At 41.6% G+C, this 20,932-nt stretch overlaps 1 protein-coding gene across 3 annotated transcripts in view; it reads right to left on the bottom strand.

Moving 5' to 3' along the window:
- negr1 (neuronal growth regulator 1) overlaps nt 1–20,932 on the bottom strand; it is a 126,647-nt gene that overhangs the window by 25,447 nt on the left and 80,268 nt on the right. Inside the window, exons 5-8 of one of the 3 annotated variants that reach the window (XM_031864009.1) lie at nt 15,314–15,434; nt 12,127–12,275; nt 1,935–1,976; nt 1,275–1,321 (exon numbers count right to left, since the gene is read on the bottom strand). In XM_031864009.1, coding sequence (XP_031719869.1) covers nt 1,284–1,321; nt 1,935–1,976; nt 12,127–12,275; nt 15,314–15,434 — 350 coding nt within the window. In that variant the 3' untranslated portion in view covers nt 1,275–1,283. Of the gene's footprint in view, nt 1–1,274; nt 1,322–1,934; nt 1,977–12,126; nt 12,276–15,313; nt 15,435–20,932 lie in introns of those variants that run through there. The other 2 variants (XM_031864007.1, XM_031864008.1) reach the window with 2 other exon arrangements.

Consider the following 20,932-nt stretch of genomic DNA (forward strand, 5'->3'; position numbering starts at 1 on the left):
AGTAATATAGTCGTAGTCTAGTTTCAGTCAATCAAATCATTGTGAAAACTATCCTTGTGGCACAAAGATGTCCACAGTTCTGTGTTTGAACGATCAAAGTACACAAGCTCTGAGCCAAAACAATCCAATAACTAGCATGCAAGTATGATCTAATTAACTTACACATTTTTGCCCACCTGATCTGACTCTTACTGGCACAACAACAACAACAACAACAACAACAACAACAACGTTAGATATAAAAGCACAATGACTGATGTTTCCTATTAATGTTGTTTTCTCTATGTAATTTGCATTTTTTTGTCATTTGTCATTCGATCAATGGGCTGAAACATGCACTACAAGTGCAGTGGGGGATGAACAAATTTCCACTTCACAGATCTGATTCGCTTACCTTACTGACGAGAATTTCATCCCTTGCTTTGGAAGCACATCTTCCCAAACTTATTCACAGAGGAAATGAAAGGCGATATTTTACTGTTCAAATTAATTATCAAACTTGATTAAACAACGGTTGGGACGAAGAACCATTTGCAGGGATCTGAAATAATTCCCTTTACCAAGTCATTTAGTGAGGGCGCCATCAAAAAATTTACTTCAAATACAACTTGGAACAAAACAAGATCAGTGGGTCGCTAAGCGAGTTTATCTCCACGATTGAAACCAGTGGTGTTCCTTTGGACCATGAAATTGTCATTTGTTCTGCAAGCGTTACATCAAATGAGAGTTCAGGGCCATGCCAGGACTGTTCGTTGCTGCTGAGCTCATTTGAACTTGTTATCTGACAGAATCTCCATGGATAATTATATTTGGCTCAGATAGACAGGTACAGAACGCAGGCGAACATGTGCTAATCCAGAGTTGTGTCTCCATAGAACGCAAGTGGAAAACAACAGCACCCATCCACAGAGCTGGATGAAGAGTCACAAAAAACACTGAGCGGATTCATCATGCAGTATGAATCCTCACATGTGATCGCGGGTTAGTGCAAGTGCATCCGAGCATGTTTGAATAGTTCAGCATGTCTTCCGTTCAGTGCGTATTGTGAGTGCATGTCGACATGTTTCTGTGCACATGAACAGTATTAAGCAAAAATAATGTAACCAGTATGAGAGATTACATTCTGTGACTTGCTTAAAACCATTAGAGAGGGAGAAAAGACGACCAGGCAGAGGGGATTACTCTGGGCTGGAATGTGGAAGCGGCAGAACACAGTGAGGGGGGGGGGGGGGGCGAGGGTGTGACATTGACAGTGTAGCACCGACAACAGCACTAGCAGGAGATCAGGTTAAAGAGGGTGGCAGAGCGCCAACTGATTGTTCTAGAAAGAGGAAAGAACAGAGACAGAAAGGAGAGAGAGGGATATAGGAAGATTAAGACAGAAAGGGAGTGATACAAGTACAAAGACAGCAGAGATTCCATCTTGCAAACAGCAAACCAAGGGCCTTTGCCACCAACAGCTTCCTGGCCTTTGATGTATACTGCATTTAGGTAGCACTGATGAGCAGGAGAGTGGCAGTGTTTGTGGTGAAAAAGCCAGAAAGAGAAGGAGAAGAGGAAGCCATTATGACAAGCATCAGACCCAGGGGCCTATGGAACAGCCACTTTGATGACGCTACTGTGTGGTCCACGTGGGGGTGGTGGTGGCGGAGGTGGCGTTGCAATGAAAGGAAGGGGGGCAGGGTGTTGTGATGACACAGGCTGCAGGAAGTATATGTAGCCAGGCTGGAGAAGCCAACCCAAAAGTAACAGAAAACAACCAAGGAATGCAAATCAAACAAATAAAGGACATACAACGAAGCTGTACACCCAGCAGGCATTCCAGCCAGCCAATTGAAATAGATCAAGATGGAGGAGAGAATTTCAGCTCAGGTAAGTATGAGGCAGCGGACCTCTTTGCTGATTTGGTGTACAGCATGGTGACATATACTGACCTGGGCTTGAGACAGCACTAGTGGTGGTGGGTTCAATAATTGCTACAGGGGAGGAGAGGGGGTAAGGGGGAGGGGGAGGGAAAGAGGACATTCATGTATTATTAACAGAATGGAGACGTAAAATAAAAATAAAAATGCATGCAAGGACAAAAGGACATGGAATGGAGAAAAACCCTCTCCATGCATTAAGGACCGGTGTCTCTGTGGCAAGATGCAACCTCCACATGCTCATAAACAATACCCTTTATCTGCCCAGTTGTCTCGGATTTGCAGGGGTCAAAAATGAGGGGAACCTGGGGGCCTGGGGCGATGCACTACAGTTACACCTATAACAACATCATATGCCACTGATTCTACATAAACTACACAAAACTAAAAACAAACCATGAAAAAAGGGATTCATTTGTTTTTTTCTTTTGTCAATTTGTAAAATACAAAATATATGTTGAGGTTGTCCAATGTGAAGTCTCTATTTGATCATGTGACGAGATAATATGATTTACAGTGGCTAGTTTAGGTGCAAAATCTGTCAAGATTGACAAGCTGAGCAAATCTGCAAGCCGAGCGAGCAGTCATGTCTTTCACACATGAAAGCAGTGGTAAGTAAGTAGGGCTCCGTCATAATAGAGTGCACTGGGGAACATTGTAATTATTGTACGCTACTGCTAAAGGGGTTTGGTGATTGGATGAAAAACTTAAATCACACTTTTGGTATGCTAAACAACTGGCAGTTTCTCTATTTTATGTCTTCCTGTTTAGGTTGCATGAACCTGCAGAAAAACTAGCAACAACAAAAAAAAAACGGGAACTTTTATGACTCATTTCCACTTCATTGTTCGGTTAAACTTGACTCAACCCAACTCACTTCTGGTTGGAGGTCCTTTTCTGTAGTTTATTTTCCACTGTGAATGTTACCGTATTAATGTAGACGAGATCCATAGCTTATCGCCATACGCCATATAAAACTGCCTTGACTCGATCCTACTCAATGGCTCCTTTCATCAGCAACCAAACAGAGGAAAGTGTGGACAATTGTACGGGGTAGTGTAACCTTCAACAGAGTAATTTTGTGGGCTGCCAATTTTTTTAATTCCCGGTCAAGGGAGTAAAAAAATAAATTGCGGTTCCTGTTGATGGCAACTTGGTTATTTAAAAATGGCGGGTTTGCGCAGAATGGAGCTAGCGATGATTCTCTCTGACCAATCAGCGGTGTGTAGTATTGCCTCGGCTCGCTTGGAACCTCAACCGAGGTGGTACCAAAAAAAGTACCAGGTACCATCCACAACCTTTGCCGATGGAAAACCAAAAAAGAACGGTTCCGTAACATGCAGTGTAAATGCGGCAATGGTCTGCCTTTGATCCCTCTGTAGACGGAACTCAAGAGTACCAATCTGATTAGCTCATGAACTCATTTCAGGCTGAGCCACTGGTGGCATTTGGGAGATGGAATAATGTCACATCCACAAATGTTCAGTCCAGTGTGTTAAACTAGTAGAGCAGAGTGTGTCCAAGGGAGGACGGCAGCAAACACATCTTCTTTACTTTTGAAGTGCATGAGTAAAATGTCACACCAAGTAGATCCTATGCTGAGCCATACTTGTGGTTAAGATGTTTTTGCAAAAGGAGCCACACGTGTGAGAGATGCAAAGAGGTGAAGGAAAGCAATATGTATGATTTTTCTGACACATTTTGTAGCCCAAAAATAATTATAACACATTTAGGTGTTGACGATGTTATTGTTACCAAGGACTCAAGAATGAGCCAGTGTGCCAAATCCTTTGATTTCTGCCATCCAAAGCTCAGAGCTAAAGCTACACTCTGCTCTGCAGCATCAATTATTGAATGGTTTACAGATATCACTGCACTGTGAACATGACTGCCCATTTAAGCTGAAGTTTAAGACAAAAAATAAATAAATAGCATGGCTTTCTGTTTGGTAAACAAGCACTTAATTGAGATAAGCTGTGACCAGATTTCTGCAGTGACTAATTCGGGGAGCAGAATCTTGGACGTGTGGCAGAGGAAAGCTGTTCATCAGAGCTCAACCCAGAGTGATGCATTGGTTAGACTCGCAGGTTTTTTTGTTTTTTTTGTGGCACACAAACTGTGCAACTTACACTTCCGCAGCTAAAAACCGGTTTATACCTCACAAAAAGTAAAAAACACCTTCTTCCAGGAGGCTTCGTGGTAGAGGCGGAGCCTGTCTGTCACAAGGGAAACCTTGGCAGCCATGATTGCACCTCACACATATTCACGCACAAAGAAAAAGAATACTATATGTTGTTGCAGTGAGCTGCTGTATCTAGGCCATGCAATAGTGCAGAGGCCGACTTTGACTCTCCATTTTAATCCATTTACATGGAAACTCAATATTTCCATTTCAATTGTGGGGCAATGCTCTCAATCTCTGGTCTCTGTGTCACTTTCCAGAGGCACTCTAACTACTGCGTAATGACTGTGTTGCCGGTTAAAAAGCTACTGTTGTGCCAACAACAATAAAACATTTGCTTTCATCATTCTCTTTGATGGGGAAATTGTGTAGGAATCAGTACTTGAAATGATATGCCTTTTCCCTCGATATATTGGTGGGAAAATGGTCAGATTCATCTTTTCTTCCACAAATGTTCCCACTTTAAGTGCTTCTGGGGGAGCCCATATGTGAAGACAATTTCTTTTTAGTTGCTTCTTCAAACAGGCAGGCGGGTGCTATCTGATTAATACTTGAGCATGAATTCACCAGTGAATCATTTCATGAGCTCTCAGACACTCGTCCGTTACTGTGGAACATATCTTTTGACACGCAATCTCTCCCTCGTAGCTCCACACTGACTTGGGCTCTTTCTCCCATTCAGCACAGCAATGCATCATTTCACGCACTCTATATGGCGGCCGACCTTGCACATCCTGCTCACTTGCGAGATAAAACACATTAGTTTTCACAGCTATTTCATTTCATGGATTCTTCTTCTCTTTGTTCTCTCTAGACGGGATAATGCTAGAGATTTATAGGACATGATTTGTTCATGTGGGGCCCCGCTAAGTTTAACTCATCACAAGCGTAATGAGGAGTTAATACTAAAGCTGCAATATCACGACTCAATCAGCTATAGTAAAGTACTAAAGTATGTGACGGGGTAGTCCTTAACATTGGGCGTGGTAGCGAGCTAATAAAACCAAAGATCCAAAAGCAGCAAAGACGAAAGATATCCTTCCATTTGTGGAGTATTTGTGCCAAAACCCAGCACCTCATGAATTACATGCTGAGTCAATAACATTGATCCTAATCCTAGCAACCCCCCAACAGACAGAATATGGCCATTTGTGTGCTATAGTGTAGTAGGAATCTTACATAGCATGCCTTAAAAGAATAGGTAGTAATATAATGTTCTACATAAACTACCAATTCATCTTCCTGCTCCATTTGAGTGCATTGTCAAGTCATTCTTCATGTAAACTCTTGAGCTATTCAATTGTTTTTTTATTTTCCTCACTGGTCCCTCCATGATGGTGGAACAGTCGGTGTTAAAGCCTGTGTTAGTTTGTGAGCCAGCAGATTACTAATTCATCCTGTGTCTTTTTAAATGCTGTCCAGAGAATGTATCATCCGCTGAGCATCCAGTGGGCTCTCAGTCATTCAGGGATGAGCGTTCCTAGCAGTGCATCTGGCCTCCTACAGGAGTTGGTGAGGGTGGTGGAGTATAAAGTCCATTGCCCGCTGGGCTGCAGGATGAACACTCTGCTACAGCACCAAACATTTCCTCATCGCAGTGAGACGGAAAAAATGGTAATGGCTTTTATGATCGCTTATATATGGAAATTCAGGCATTCAAATGATAGAACAATTGTGCAACACTGTAAGGGTGCTTTTGGGGTAAAAATAAAGGACACTTCAACCTCACCATGTTAAATTCACTCAGCGTATTTTGATACGTCATGCGACTTTTAGTTGACCCCTTAAAAACTATGTCAAATAATGCCTTGTGTTCATCTTCAAAATTTGATCACTGAAAAACAATCAGAAAAAGAGAAATATTGCCAGGATCCAGCTGGTTTTATGACCAATGCAGACAAATGAATAGAAAGGCTAGTCATTTTACACAAAGATGAAAACACCTTGCTGAAACGTGCCTTCCAATGGCTTCAGTATTACTTCCCTGCATTTGAAGCTGCAATCACACACACACACACACACATTTTAGGATTCACCTTTAGCTCCCATTTCCCTGCATCTCTGTTCCATGACTCAGGTGCAATCACAGTGTGGGAACAAACAACATCATCAACAACAATGGCGAGATGAGGAGACATGTCGAAATGACACCTACACACGCGGTGATTGATAAGCGTGACAAACGAACACGACGTTCATTAACCAACTAGCCAGCAGTGTCTCTCCTGCCTGAGGGAGGCTGAGCAGTGACAGAGAGAGAGAGAGAGAGAGAGAGAGAGAGAGAGAGAGAGAGAGAGATAGAGAGAGACTCTTTCTCTCCCCCATCAGTCTCTTCCGATTACTGCTGAGGGAGGGGAGGAGGGGGAGAGGAAAAAGGAGGAAATGAAGGCAGAGGTATAGGCAGAGAAAATCACCTCCAGGGCTAAGCCGAGGTGGGCTGGGGGATAAGAGCTTCACCAATTAAGCTGGAGGACTCCTCGGAAAATTGGAGAGAACAGCCTCAGTCTTTTCATCGAAGTTCGTTTCCATCTAGCACATGAAATGGGAAGTTGAAATAGGGATTGCCAGCTTGGTGATTGTTATACCTCAGCTAAAATCATAAAGTGTGTGTGTGAGTGAGTGGTGTGGAGTATATATCTTTACGCACAAGGAGAAAAACACAACCTCGTGCTTTGGAAAACACTAACTGATGCTCTTGTTGTAAAACACAAAATGTTATTGCTTTACTATGAAAGACTAGAAACACCCATATAAACCAATACAAGTGATAATACATGTATTCTTAGTATCAGTCATAAAACCTTGTACAAATTGAGCGAGACAAATCTTTGTTTGGGTTAGGAAAACAATGCACAAGACGGTTAAAAATGATAAGAATATTTTTTAATTGTGTTGTGGATGATATCGAGTCTTTGAGGATTCTGGAGATGCCTTCAGAACAGCGGAAAGTGTTGTTAAACTGGGGCCAGATCAGCGGTACTATTGCTTGTGGGACAATTAAACTTAATCATATAAGTTAATTAATCATTAACAACAGATTATGTTTAAGAACAATTAATGCAAAGTGTAGCACACACATGTTTGTAACCCTTTGTGTCTTTGTTCAACAGCAGGCTGTTTTCATTAACGACAGCATTACCAATCACTGTCCATACATTCGGTCACATTGTGTTGAGTTGAAGCATTTTACCGCTCACACAGTTTGGGCTGTGGATGCAGCAGGTTTCCCTTCCATGTCTTTAACTTACATTCCTTCCTCCTATACTGTTCTTTTGTGTGAGATCTCTCCAAACTCCAAAACTAAAAAAAAGATCATGTATTTCAGGACATTTTTGTTTCAGTTAAGCAAACTTAATGTAGTTTACACAGATGCTCGTCGTGCTGGGTGTGCTATAGTAATTCCCTACACAAACATTTGCAAAGCCAGCATTATTGGTGCATAAACTTGTGGACATATGAACAAAAACTATTTTGTAGATAATAACAGACATGCTGAATGCAACATCTGGCCACAAAAGCTAACGATTGGGCTAGCTCTGGCTATTTGATGACAATGTCTACAATATGCAATGTGCCTGTGAAATAAAGTCAACAGGTAAATCAACAAACAAACAAACACATAACCTTGTGTAGCTGATGACTTATCTCACTCCTCCTTTTGTATGAAACTGACCTCTTTCTTAGTGTGAGAACAAATGCACCGATCCACAAGTTTTCCAGTGTTGCTGCTTTGGCTCAGTACAACTGCTGAGTCAGACCGTTTAACAACCGTTCAGAAGTACAGACAATTGTGACAAGTGCTTTTCTACTCTATCGTTTGTCTTTTCGTTGATGACACGGGGTATTGTGTTATTCAAAAAGCGACCAGGTATAAAAAGCTTTGTGCACGCACACACACACACACACAGAGTACTCCGACAGGTAGTGACAAAGAGTTTACGTGCCTTCTTTCTGCTCCAAAGAACTCAGTTAGTGTTTTACCACAGCTTTAAACACACAGCTTAAAGTGGTACTTAGCTGAAAGAGATCACAATCCCTGACTAATGGTTTAACAGCACAGACACCCACACGGTCTAACACAACTGGCACAACCGAATCCAAACCTGTCCAACAGCACACAGGGAAGACACGGCCATCCAACTCATTTAAAAAAAAATAAATTAAAAAAAATCCAGAAATTTGTCAAAACCAACCATGTCAACATGTGCACAAAGCCAGGATGCTATTCATCCTCGTTTTATTTTAAACAGAAACCAGACAGCTGTCTTCCAGTGGCTGCTTTGGTTGGTCGACATATGCGTTTACTTTCCAGAGTCACAGGTCATCTCATAAGCGATGATGGAATGCTTTTTCCTGGAATGATTTAAAGGGACTCTGTTAAGTTACCACAAACAGGATTTACACTGCTTATAATAAGGATGAATAACTAATGAAACAGAGCCCTGAATGCTTCGTATTTTGATTCATATTTCATCTTTTTACCCAGTGGCTGTATTTCAAGAAGGCTTTTTGAGTGGGGGTGTCCCCCATTTGACCTCATCGTCTCATGCACAGTCACGAAACCTCGCAGTGTAATGGAAACATCCAAAGAAACTACTGTAGCATCCACATTGTGTTTCCACTTAATATGCACCGCAATGTATATGACGCTCTATCAAATATGCATGCTCCTTTCACCCGCCCCGTCTTGCTCATCAATAGCTATCGACTGGTTCTGAAATAGCAATCCAAAGTCACCCGTGGTGAAATCTAACCTCTGGGATTTTTTGTTATTTGCATCGACGTACCGGCGAGAGTGCGCCGCCACGATTGCTTGCCATTTCTCATTAAGGGCGACAGCAGTATCGGCCTCTCTTCCATAAGCGGAGATCATGAGAGAGAAAGGGAGGCAGAAGAGACACAGTGTGTGTGTGTGTGTGTGTGTGTGTGAAAGAGGATGCTAGATAGGAAGAAAGAGAGACAAGGGGGAGAGAGAGGACAAAAGAATGAGAGGGTATGAGAGTGAGATAAGAGAATCAGAGAGACAAAGCCACGATAGAAACACAGACAAAGAGATAAAGAAAGGGAATGGAAGTGAGAGAAGTTGGGGGTGGCAGCACAGGAAGCTGCCTCCTCTGACTATTCGGAGGGTTTTCTTTGCCGCTCTGCCTTTGAGGCCTCGCTGGTGTCACATTAAGATCATCCATTTGAGGATCTGAGACAAGCCTTTGATGTTTTTGTGCATACACAAACAGGAGAGCGGAGTGCTCCTTTGACAGTTGCCAACTCTACAGGAATATCTTTTTGTATTCCGAGTCTCTGGCCTGCTCGGGACAATGTTATCATCACAGGGTGCAGAGCAAACTGGTGAATAATTTAATTCACCTGTTCATATTTCATCACTGAATACATTAAATGGATGTTTTTCTTTCACAAACACTCGTTCTAAAACGTTGAAGAATATGTTTCCCAACCCCTTTCTGTCATTGCTTTTTTTGCTGGATGGCAGGTAGCAGGTGGACAAAATAACTGAAATGCCTAACGGTGCAGGCCTTGAAAAAAAGTAGAGTTCTTTTGAAAAAGTTTGTGATTGTGTGTAGACGGATATTGTAATATTCTTCGAGAAGGAAAAGTGTCTTGTTCTCTCAACAATGAAAGTGGCTGAGATCCACTTCCCGTGGAGATTCAAAGGAGAGTACCTGCAGTGAGTGGAGCGGCTGTGGACTACAGACTCTGGGAATGTTTTTAAAAGTGAGTGTGTGCGCACCAGGTTCCAAAAGGTTTTGTATTCCTCGCCTGTTGATTGACCTGATGACACACCGTATAGCTGTTAAGTACTACAATGGGAATAAGACTTTTACTTTTCATCATTTATGTGTTTTGAGCATCTCTGGCATAAGAGGACTACAACTGTATGCTTTAATGAGCAAGAATTCAAGAACTTCAATCAGTCATTAAACTCACCAGTTAGTCCTCTGATAGACTCGTCCCTGCCGGTGTACACCGGTCAGTGGATCTTATGACTATAGTAAGATGAATGCCGATATTATATGGATCAAGTCTAAAACTAAAGTGTTTCAGGTGGTTGGAAACATGTACGGTAGTTTGGGGGCTTTTAAAACTAAAATCCATCTGAAAAGATTGAAAGATGGTTTCACAACAGCACACAACCTGTCCCCAGTGTTCATGGGTTAGACAGGGTCTCCTCATAAAAAGGCATGTGGCTTTGTATGGTGGCTTTCTTATTGGGCTTTTTCTGAATGATTGATCCCATAATTGCTAGCTTTGTTAATTGCATAATGTACCATTTCTGGGTTGTGTCACAGAGGTTTTGATCCAGTTTTGGCTTTCTCCCTTTTTGTCTCCATAATGGCTAGTTCCCATTGTACTGCAGTTGTTATGACTGCCGCCTCTACTGTTGGCCTCGGTAGAAAGCAGGGATGTCACGATATGTGATGTTTGATGTTTGTCTACTGACAAATCATTTATAACTGTTAAATGGGAATAGGCTGTACAGACCGTAGGCTACTCAGCTGAGAGAGACAGAGCGAGATAACAACAGCCCAACCCACAAGATTCTGAAACTCCGACCAAGTTTAAACTATTTAGTCCTAGCTTAGTACATTAGCTAGAAACGTTGTTTTTTAACCTTGATTTGGGCATAAATGGGTGGATGATAATCTCAAAGATGTTGGGACATACAGTATTTGAAGTGTTGGACCCCTTTGCAGTCACTTTACGACGGCACGCTGAGCAAATTGGATATCCATCTTCTACGACAACTCCCTGGTCATTTCATAGATCTCCAAAATGTCGCCAATTACTGTGAATGCCGATTTCAGGTGCTTTCTGAAGTATACAGGCCTATGGCTAGAATGCCAGTTCCCTTTGACTTATTTTTTTACAGTTCTTCTCCTCAATGTTTCAGGTGAGTGGCACGACTCACACACAAAACAAACAGGCGCACACACAAATGTTACATGTCTCGCACGAGATGGGATTTCACCGCACACACAAAACATGTCTCTCACAGGACAACAATGCAGAAATCTGGACACAATTGATATCGTAGCTTCTACAATTCAAAAACATTGACGCAGTTATAACCGACATCCCTAGCGGAGAGTTGGCACCCACGTGCCTCCTCGAAATACATATGGAATCCACTAGCCCTCACCAGGAGGGTATGATATGGCAAACTGTCTCCTCCAAATCTCACCCCCTCTGTGCAGTCACCCTGACCAATTAAAGGAAGTTGCTTGTGCAATGACACGGATATTATCCCTAACTGGCTGCCCTCCAGTGAACACTACCACTTGTGTTTGTTGGAATGCACCACCACGCTGCCCTGGGATTGAACCTGGGTTACTTCCATGATGTGCCCGTGTTTTATGAAAACTTTTACTGTCTTTATTTCGGTGTGTTGAGCAAATAATCAGTTTTTTTCAGTTCCTGAATTTATGTAAAATGCTTTCCTAACCATGTTAAACAATCCTTCAGTCCATCAATGATGCATTAGCAGTTTGGCCTCTTTAGCTGTCTGTTAGATGCCTCACGGTGTCTTGAAAACTATGCAAAGGCTGACACTCAGACCTCTTCAAAGTCTGAGTCATACTGCTACTTGGCATTCAACTTAGCACGGCTGACCTGCGTAGCTGCCTTTGTAATTGTGATGCTGTTAACTCAAAGCTAAATTTATATTTTCAGGTGCTGTTTTAGTCCAGTAGACATGCAAATGTAGACTTTGAAACAACAACACACACCCACACACACACACACACACACACACACACACACAGGCATTGCTACTGTAATAGACAATTGACATTCACAAAAGTGATGACTAGGAAATAAGATACCAATTCTCCTGGTGATGTGTGGGCACTGGGTTTAAGTTTAGCTTTTATCCTATATCAAGAATGCTGCAGCAAAACTGAAAACACGTCTGAGGGCATGAACCCACACTGACATCCACAACACTCTTTCAGCCCTCTCACTCTCCACCATTCCAGTTAGCCACAAGCAGATAGAAGGACAACTTACGGATGAGAGGCACACTGGCATTAACCGTCCCTAGCTTGTTGGAGGCGACACACGTGTAGTTCCCGTAACGATCCTCTGTCATGTTGTTCACTGTGAGGACCGATCTGGAGCTGAGGCTCTTGATGTCGATGCCTTGACCCTTGATAATCCTGAAAACAGAACACAATCACAAAATAAAGATTCTGTTTCTTGCCCACACAAGGTTCCAAGAACAGTCCAAATGTTTGTCGTCCTGTAGTTGTTCTTCAGATTGGACAGTACTTCATCACTCTCTTCAACAGATCTATTTATCCCTCGGCACTCTGAAGGACTGAGGGGGAAGAGAAATGACCCAGAGATGAACCAGCTCGGTGCCACTTGACACGTTGTTCATTGTTGTGTTGCAGGTGCAGGGGGGGGGTTACAATAAATCCTATAGCGCCTGGCATATGTGCTGTAAAATTGACAAATGTTTAATTGTTTACTTTGGTGGTTGTGTAGCGTGCATCCTCGGAAAGATGACAAAACAGTGACAAGATCTTAACTAATAAACTTCTTTCAGCAACTATTGAGAGCAAGAGACTCTAAAAGAAAAGACTTTAAAATGAAAGACAATTTGAAACTGGCAAAGATGCCTTAATGAGCCCCGCTGCTACGAAGGGGGGTGACAAGATGACTCGGCATCCTGCTGAGAGAGAGACGGAGACGAGGAAGAACGGTTCCAGTTGAACCTCAACGAAGAAGATGACCAGGTTCCAAAGATATCAGAGAAAAACGAACTAACTGCCATAGAGTAAGAGATGGAAGTAATGCAATTCAACTACAATCATCCAACAACTTCCAAGTTGCAGAGATGGCCACAGAAGAACAGCCGCCACTGCATACAGCTTAGCCGCCAGTCAGGTAATAAAATAATCGTAGATAGAAATATCTTAGACTTAATATCTAGATCAAATTTCAATTAAAACGAATATAAAGTTGCTTCATAATCTTCCCTGGTGCTTCATAAACTCTCAACTGCTTAACGGTGCATAAATCATTTGAACTAAATTTGATGTAAAAGGTCAACCGACGGATTTAATCGCTAGACATCGATCAATGATATGAGTCACTGATTCTATCAGGCCACATGCAATCCCCTTTATTTGGTTGTGGTTCCTCGTTATTCATTGTACCGTTCATCATATTCTTTATTCATTCCATTCATTTTGTTTATGTGATTGTTTCTTCATTTATTTTCTGTTTAGTAGTTTAGTTATGTAGTTAGTCCAACACATTTTTCATTTATAAAAAACGTGATCACTTGATTTGTGTGTATATGAAAGTATAGGTCCCTGTACACCGTGAGTAGAACTCGCTAGCAACCCTGAGATTAAGATTAAGTTTTCCTTATTTTTCCAAAATTTTGTGGCATTCTAAATTTATTCTTATCTTAAATTCTGTTAGTTAAACTAATGGTGTCTTATTGCGGAAGCTGAGTACCATCATTCTTTTTATACTAATAACATCGTGATTAATAATTAAGTTATGAATAATTCAATTATTTATTATTTATTAAAGCTGCTACCAGCAATAACGCTCCAGTCATGATCTTTAACAGCCTGTAAAGTTTAAAATTCCCTCTGTAACAGCATATGTTGTGCATCGTGATTATCGCAGATATTAAAGCTGAGGTTGTTTTTATCAGTGTGGTTTGTGTTATAATAACATTCTCACATTTGGGATCGTAAACCATAAAATCCTCCAGAGGGAAGACGTGTTTCTATCTTGGCCTTGCTCTGGCCCCCCTGTGATCTTGAGCTTGGCTCGAGTTGCTCTGAGAGGCACTCTGAGTTGAAACACTATGTGTGACCTTATGTTCAGCAAATATCTCAAAATCTGTTGTTCCCTCTCCCACTGCGATCTCCTTAAATGTTTCACATTTCAATGATGAATTCAGCTAGAGTCTTGCCTCTTTGCTCGTTCAACATCAAACTAGTCAATGCTCCCTTCCATCACAGTGAAAGAACCCCCCCCCCCCACCCCCACCCTTGCAGATGTACACATAAACATTCACCCACTTCCATTGAGGAATGAAAGCAGTGACACATCAGGGAGAAAGATTTGGTTGTCAAAACTGTCACACTGTTTCTGATAGAGACAAGCTGGCAGCAGCACTGCACTGATAGTATGGCTGCATCAACACAGAGCCGACAATAAGAAGCGGTCTTCATTACCCAGACACAGTGAATGGGCAATGGAGTAGTCGCAGTCAGTGTTGATGTTGTGCAGACGCTACACATGTTCTGTGCCTAAGTATTTCTGCTAATGTCCTCTTAATAATGAGGAGTGGATGAAGAAATCACCATTTAGCCATGTAAGAAGTCACAAAAAGACCAAGTCCTTGAATTAAGTAAAGACTAGAATCATGCCAACTTGACTCCTTAGCAATTGAATAAATTTAATCCACCCCATAATTACAATTAGCACAGTGTGAGCTGATGATTGAAATTGTGCTCACCAGGAGTGGGTAAATGATGAGTAATGGGGGTAATTTGGTTTCTAAATTCAAGAACTGACACTTGAATCTAGACTGATTGATGTATGTGTCGCGAATGATTTAAGCCAGTTGCCAGCAAACATTTTATTAGGATGCAAGGTGAGGACAAGGCACAAATGACTCTTGCAGGAACATTTACGTGGGACCTCCCCAGAAGAAGAACGCAGAAATAACAGCACTGTCTCTGGGGAAAAGCAAACAAATGGAAACCACACCTTTCCTGTCACACATTCACGGTTACTTGTTGTGTCAGCATGGAAGATTTTAGTATAGGCTAAAATACTTCACCTATAAAACCCATTCCATTCATATTCATAATGATGGCTCGCCCATAACTAGAGGCAGCTGTATCACAGCTGCTGGATACGATCTCTTGTCATTGTAATCGATGTGCTGATGTTTACCTGACGTGTGACTGAAGCTCCTTGCTTGCGGCTACTTTTACCTATTCCCTTATCTTGTGTGTGAGACTATCGTAGCTGGAGCAGCTATGAAACAATTGACTTAATAATACAATCTGACAATGCATTTAATTTGATATTTACAAACAGTAAAACTATTTACACTTTTTTAGTTTGTCACTTGTGAATTCTACATTTCGAAAAGTTGCGATGATGTTGTGCAGCCGACACTTTATCGGGACAGCTCAAACAATCACACTGGTCTCACCTTTTTTCACCCTTGTACCACTCGAATGTTGGAGAAGGTACAGCAGCTGCCTCGCACCTTAGCAGAGCTGTGCGTCCCAGACCAACTCCATGGCTTTTCATCTCATGGATAGCTGGGGCAACTTGAGAAAACAGAGACACGTTGGAGGGTCAGTCAAAAGAAACAAATGTGTTATTACCACCACAAGGCAATCTGAAAACAAAGGTTTAAGTCGTAATAAGACATGAATCACAGGTGAAGGAGGGTTGTTGCACTTGAGGATGACATCCTCCGACATCTTGGTCATTGCACACATTACAGAGTGTTAAACTCAACACTCAGAGTCTACGGAGGCGGAGTCGGGGAGGGAGGAAGGCATCCATCCAAAAGAAATGAATTGCACTGCAGTGTGATAAATGGCTTAATGGAAGTTCAAAGACTCAATGGCACACGCAGGTTCTGTGAATGCAAAATGAGGCTTCTTTCATGTGCTGAAATGTGGTGTGAATCTCTTTGCCAGTGTCATGAAGGCAGCTTTACATATGGACGGTTTCTAAAGCTGCCCGGTCCTTTGTACTTCAAATACTTACCCTGCTTCTAGTAACATTTTTGAAAGAAATTAAATTGCTGAATTGAAGTTGTATAGACTTACAACAACGGCATTTTGTTGAATACAGCATGTGGTTGGACAAAAAAAAAAAATCCAGCACCCTTACCATTCCCATAGTGAAATAATACAGAATCACGGAATAAAAATGTTTCACTGGTTATAATTGTAAACTTGTTCATTGTCAGAGCCATGCTGGACTCATAACCTGTGGTCAAATACAATAGAATGACTCTCTTTTAAAGACTGAGGACAAGCTGTGCATGCGGTAAGTACTGTTGACTGCTCCTCACAGCAGTGAATGCATACAGGCATTTATGTCCACTGGTATTATCATGACTGGTTTCCTGTTTTTCCATTACAGTAATCAACAGAGGCAAGGAAAAAGGAGAAACAATCATAATAGGGCACAGGGCTCAATCTGACATTGTGTATTGTGTTGACTTGGCTTGACTCCCCCACGGCCTGTCAAATAATGAAACAGCTCAGACATATAATACAAGAAGAATTATGTTGTGCCATTCATTCTGATTAAAAGCCTGCGAGACATGGGAAAACGTTCATACTCTTAGTCTTAGGGATCAGTCCTGCAGCTTGCAGTGAACTGCCGTGTATGAGAGTTGGACCTGTCAGCGCTGCAGCCTGTATTCAGTGGGGGAGCTTGGCCAAACGCCTGCAAACCTTTACTTCCAATTTCATTTGGAGATGTTCCTAACGGACGACCTCGGAGTGGACAGATTTAGCTTCGGACAGCACAACCCCTTGGTACTAACTGGCATCCAACTCCCCAAACGCCAAACAATGGCAAGTTGATCCAATGAATAGTTTATTCCTAGATGCATGTACTTGGCCACATGCTTTATTACAGCATACATATTCATTTTTTTTTTAGATAAGACATAAGCCAACCTCTGCATTAATGTGGTGGGGTGAAACAGATGTGTACAAGGTGACACAGATACATGTGAACATTTGTGTGCGGCGTATGATCATGTAGGAGAGGCGCAGTGAGGTGACGGTGCGCTCTGTGATGATGGATGCACTTCTTCTGCATCCTAATGAGCATATTCATATGACGAGTGTATGTTGATTTTCTGTCCTGTCCTTACAGTTATTTCCTCTCCTCTTTGGCTGGGCTGAATAACCCAAAGGGCTTTTGACAGTGAATCAAGAGATGGGTTATGCTAGGTCCTTTCCTGTTGATATATCACTGTATGAAACGCTGGATTCCATGCTGGTGGGCATTAGTAGACCTTGACTGGATGTATGTGCTGTCTGTGTGTCTGTATGTGTGTGTGTGTGTGTATTCCTGTATCTATGAAATACTCATACTCAAAGTACCAATTCTTTTCTGACTCAATATCACAAATACAGTTTGCTCCAGACATTGCATTAAAGGGACACCCTCCAAAATGAAATATATATATATATATATATATATGTTTTCCTCTTATCAGCTATTTATTTGTCTAGATTGTTTTTGTGTGAGTTGCCTGGTTTTGGAGATATCGACTAACGGGATGTCTGCCCTCTTTCGATTATAATGGGACTATATGGCACTCAGGTTATGGAAAATTCAACAGCCTTGTATCTTTCCAGAAATCATGACCTGGTTACTCAAGATTATAAATAGTACTACAGGTAAGAGGAAAAATATGTGTTTTTAATGTAACCACACCATTAAGACGTTACACCTCCTATCAGCATAAATAAAGTAACATGATGAAGTAACATCACAGTGTTTAGCATTCGACAATGTGCCCCAGAGAAGAGCTGGACAATACGTAAAGAAAAGGAAGGGGACAAGGAGAGCAAATTGTAACAGTGCTACAGCACAGAAATATAACTAAATAACAAGTATGACAAAATACAGAGGCTTAGAGAATCCTTGTAATCCACTATTGGTGTCATTGTGCGGGGCCATTGATTATCTGATGCCTCTGAAAGCGCCAGGGTGACCTGGCTGTCGCGCTGTACAGTCGCTAGGACAGTCGCTAGGACAGTGGACATGGTGACCCAGGCAGGTGTGTCAATACTTGAACACTAAACCACTGCCAAACTGTCTGAGCTTTCTTCATTAGATTTAGATGATTTAACTTAACTTGGATTATTGTCCTCTATTAGAAGCAAAATTACATTAAACGAACAAAGCTATATATAGATATATACTATCTACATATATATATATATATATATATATATTATTAATATCAACATACAGTGTGAGCACTAAAGGCCATCCCTACTACCGGTGTAACTAAGGAGTGGTAACTTTTAAAATAAACCCTGAACAGAAATGGCCCTTTGTACAGACATGTGGATCATCTATCATCATCTTTCTTATCAAGGGCACCTCTCATAAAACTTCAACAAACTATGGTTCTATGCTGCAATTGTGCAGAATTCATATGTAGTTTGGGCGCAAGTAATTGTCCTTCTCACCACTCAAGTCAGTAAACTATTGCAACATGTTGGAGAGAAAAATACCCCCCGTAATGTTGTGGGTGATCCAAAATAGTCTTTTATATGCATATCAATAATATCAAGTCTTTCCAATTTAGATCCTAGCAATGGGATGTGTTAAGACAGATCACATCCATAAAATACAGTCCAATCCAATAATTCCAATTTCAACATGCTGGCATGTCCTGTATCATCATATATTGTGCAATACACCATCAGGATTTAGAGAGTAATGTAAAGTAATGCACTAAAAATCATGAATGCCCAATAATCCAGGTAATTTAGTGTCTGGATCATGCTGTGGTGGTGCTGTAAATCATGCCTCGAGTCATGGTGAGTCCAGATGGGAGTAAGGGGTTCGGTCCAGGAATAGCACAGGCATGGCAGAAAAATGGGTGCTGTGAGGCCCCGCCGGGTGACAAATGGCCAGTTGTGGGTCGATCATAAACCGACTTCCATTACATCTGTGTTATGCGGAGCTTGTCATCGAAAACAAAGACAATGTCTCCAATTGTACTCCTCTGCAATGTGTATGAATGCAAGCATGTTAATGATAAATACAATGGTTAACCTTCATGCCATCTAATATTAATGGACAGGGTTTGTTCAGAGAGCACTGCACCTTAATGTACAAGGCTTCACCGAGTCGCTTGCCTTAAGCAATCCTCATGTGACTATTAATGATTAATTGGTGTGCTTCAGCACAGAATATGATTTATTTAGCTACAAACTATTGTTTGCCAAGAGAACCTAGAGAACGCAAGCTTTTTAATTAAAAGATCAATTAATAACCCTACCTCTTCAGCCAGATTTGAAAATGAGTTTTCATTGCAATTAGGAGATGGACTCATCAGTGCATGACTTATCAGCTTACACACAGAGACACTGTTCCCCACTGCCATCTGTGGGCTTCATTGTCCTGTTTTTTGTCGATGAGGAATGGTTCTGCTGCCAAGATTTATTAATTAATTAAGATTTCTATTCAGAACAGCTAGGGAACATTGTGTTCCTTCTTTTTATACAATGCAAGGCATATAAATAACCGACTTAGTGTGCAGGACTGCGTGGGTCGACAGCACCGGGGATTCAATCTATTGTCTTTGTCAAACACTAAATGGTTCAAGGTACACAAATGCCCACCTATCTTGCTAAATTTACATATTAGATGTTGAGGTTGCTCTAATGAGGACCACACCACAACCAGAACACATAGAAATATCGATAACACAGGAGAGTTCACTAAGTCACCAACACTTTCACCATGCGGTACGTTTGATGCAAGCCTGCAATGTATTAAGGCATTTGTCTTTTGTCAAATTCATGAAGTTATATTGATCGTTGAAAAAAAATGGCGGACCACGCTAAAAGAGGAAGTTGCTGTCTGTTTTGAAACTACTAGCTAGAACATTTATTCTGCAGAAGATCAAGATTACGCTCACTTGTTCATGTCCCGCATGCAGCAAGGAATCCAAATAGCAATCAAGACGAGAGCTTTGGAGAGATGTAGAGAGATGGATTTACATCCAAACAGCTCTAGGGTACAGGCTTTAACTCTACTTAGGAATGGATCAGAATCCAATTCTAGGAAGCCTTCTCTTTTGAGTTGTAAGCCACATTATTTCAATGGATAGTGCAAACTGTCCACAAATGCGCAACTGATTCTCGGTGTTCAAATACTCCAAATAACATTTATGCTACCTTTGATCCACCAGTACGATCAATCTCTGCACTGAGGCAGGTCTGGACACACACACACACACACACACACACACACACACACACACACACACACACACTCACACAGTGTGCACGACATGATAATGTAAATATTGTGTCGAGCTATGCAAATGTTATATTGTAGAAAGACTCTTACAGTTATAAGAAATGCTAATACTGTGCAAACATGTTCACACACCACTAATAGATGTTGACTTTCTTGACTTGGCATTGTAATACTGGGAGGAGGGTCATGAAGATGTATCTCCTGACCACAAGTAAACAGGTTTAGCCTCTTATATATATCGGAGATGGTCATGACTCCCCTGAACAGCTCTGTCAGGGGAGTGAGAGGGGCATGTTGTGGGTGTATCCAACAGGGCAGGGCTTGAATTCCAAACAGGCACAGATGACGGGAGCTTTAGAGGCAACAGAAGAGAAGGTGATGTAAAGAATTTGAAGTATATTCCCAGCATGCCCCTGCATTTCAATTATGCCAAGAAATCTATCTATACTATGGCTGTAATTGCTTAAAGTATTTCTAATGCGCATGCTGATAATTAATTGAAAAATTATCACAGTTTTGTTAGCAAATTACTGTAAGCAGGAGAGAAAGTGAGGTGCTATTCTTTTTATAAGTGGACAAGGCGAATAGGTGAGCAGGATTCACAGCTGCGGGGTAGTGGAGGAGGAAGGAGGCGTACAAATGGCTGGCAAACTCAGAAGTGTCTACAGAGCACAGCTTCACTCTGCAAAAGCAAGTGAAGCCTTGCCATGAAAGATAACAAGTGATGCTGAAGAGGGAGAGATGCCCGTGCTGGTTTAAACCTGAACCCTGCATCAACAAAGCAAAA

Source organism: Anarrhichthys ocellatus, unplaced genomic scaffold (assembly GCF_004355925.1).
Source record: "Anarrhichthys ocellatus isolate YVR2014 unplaced genomic scaffold, GSC_Weel_1.0 scaffold30, whole genome shotgun sequence".
Lineage (NCBI taxonomy): Eukaryota > Metazoa > Chordata > Actinopteri > Perciformes > Anarhichadidae > Anarrhichthys > Anarrhichthys ocellatus.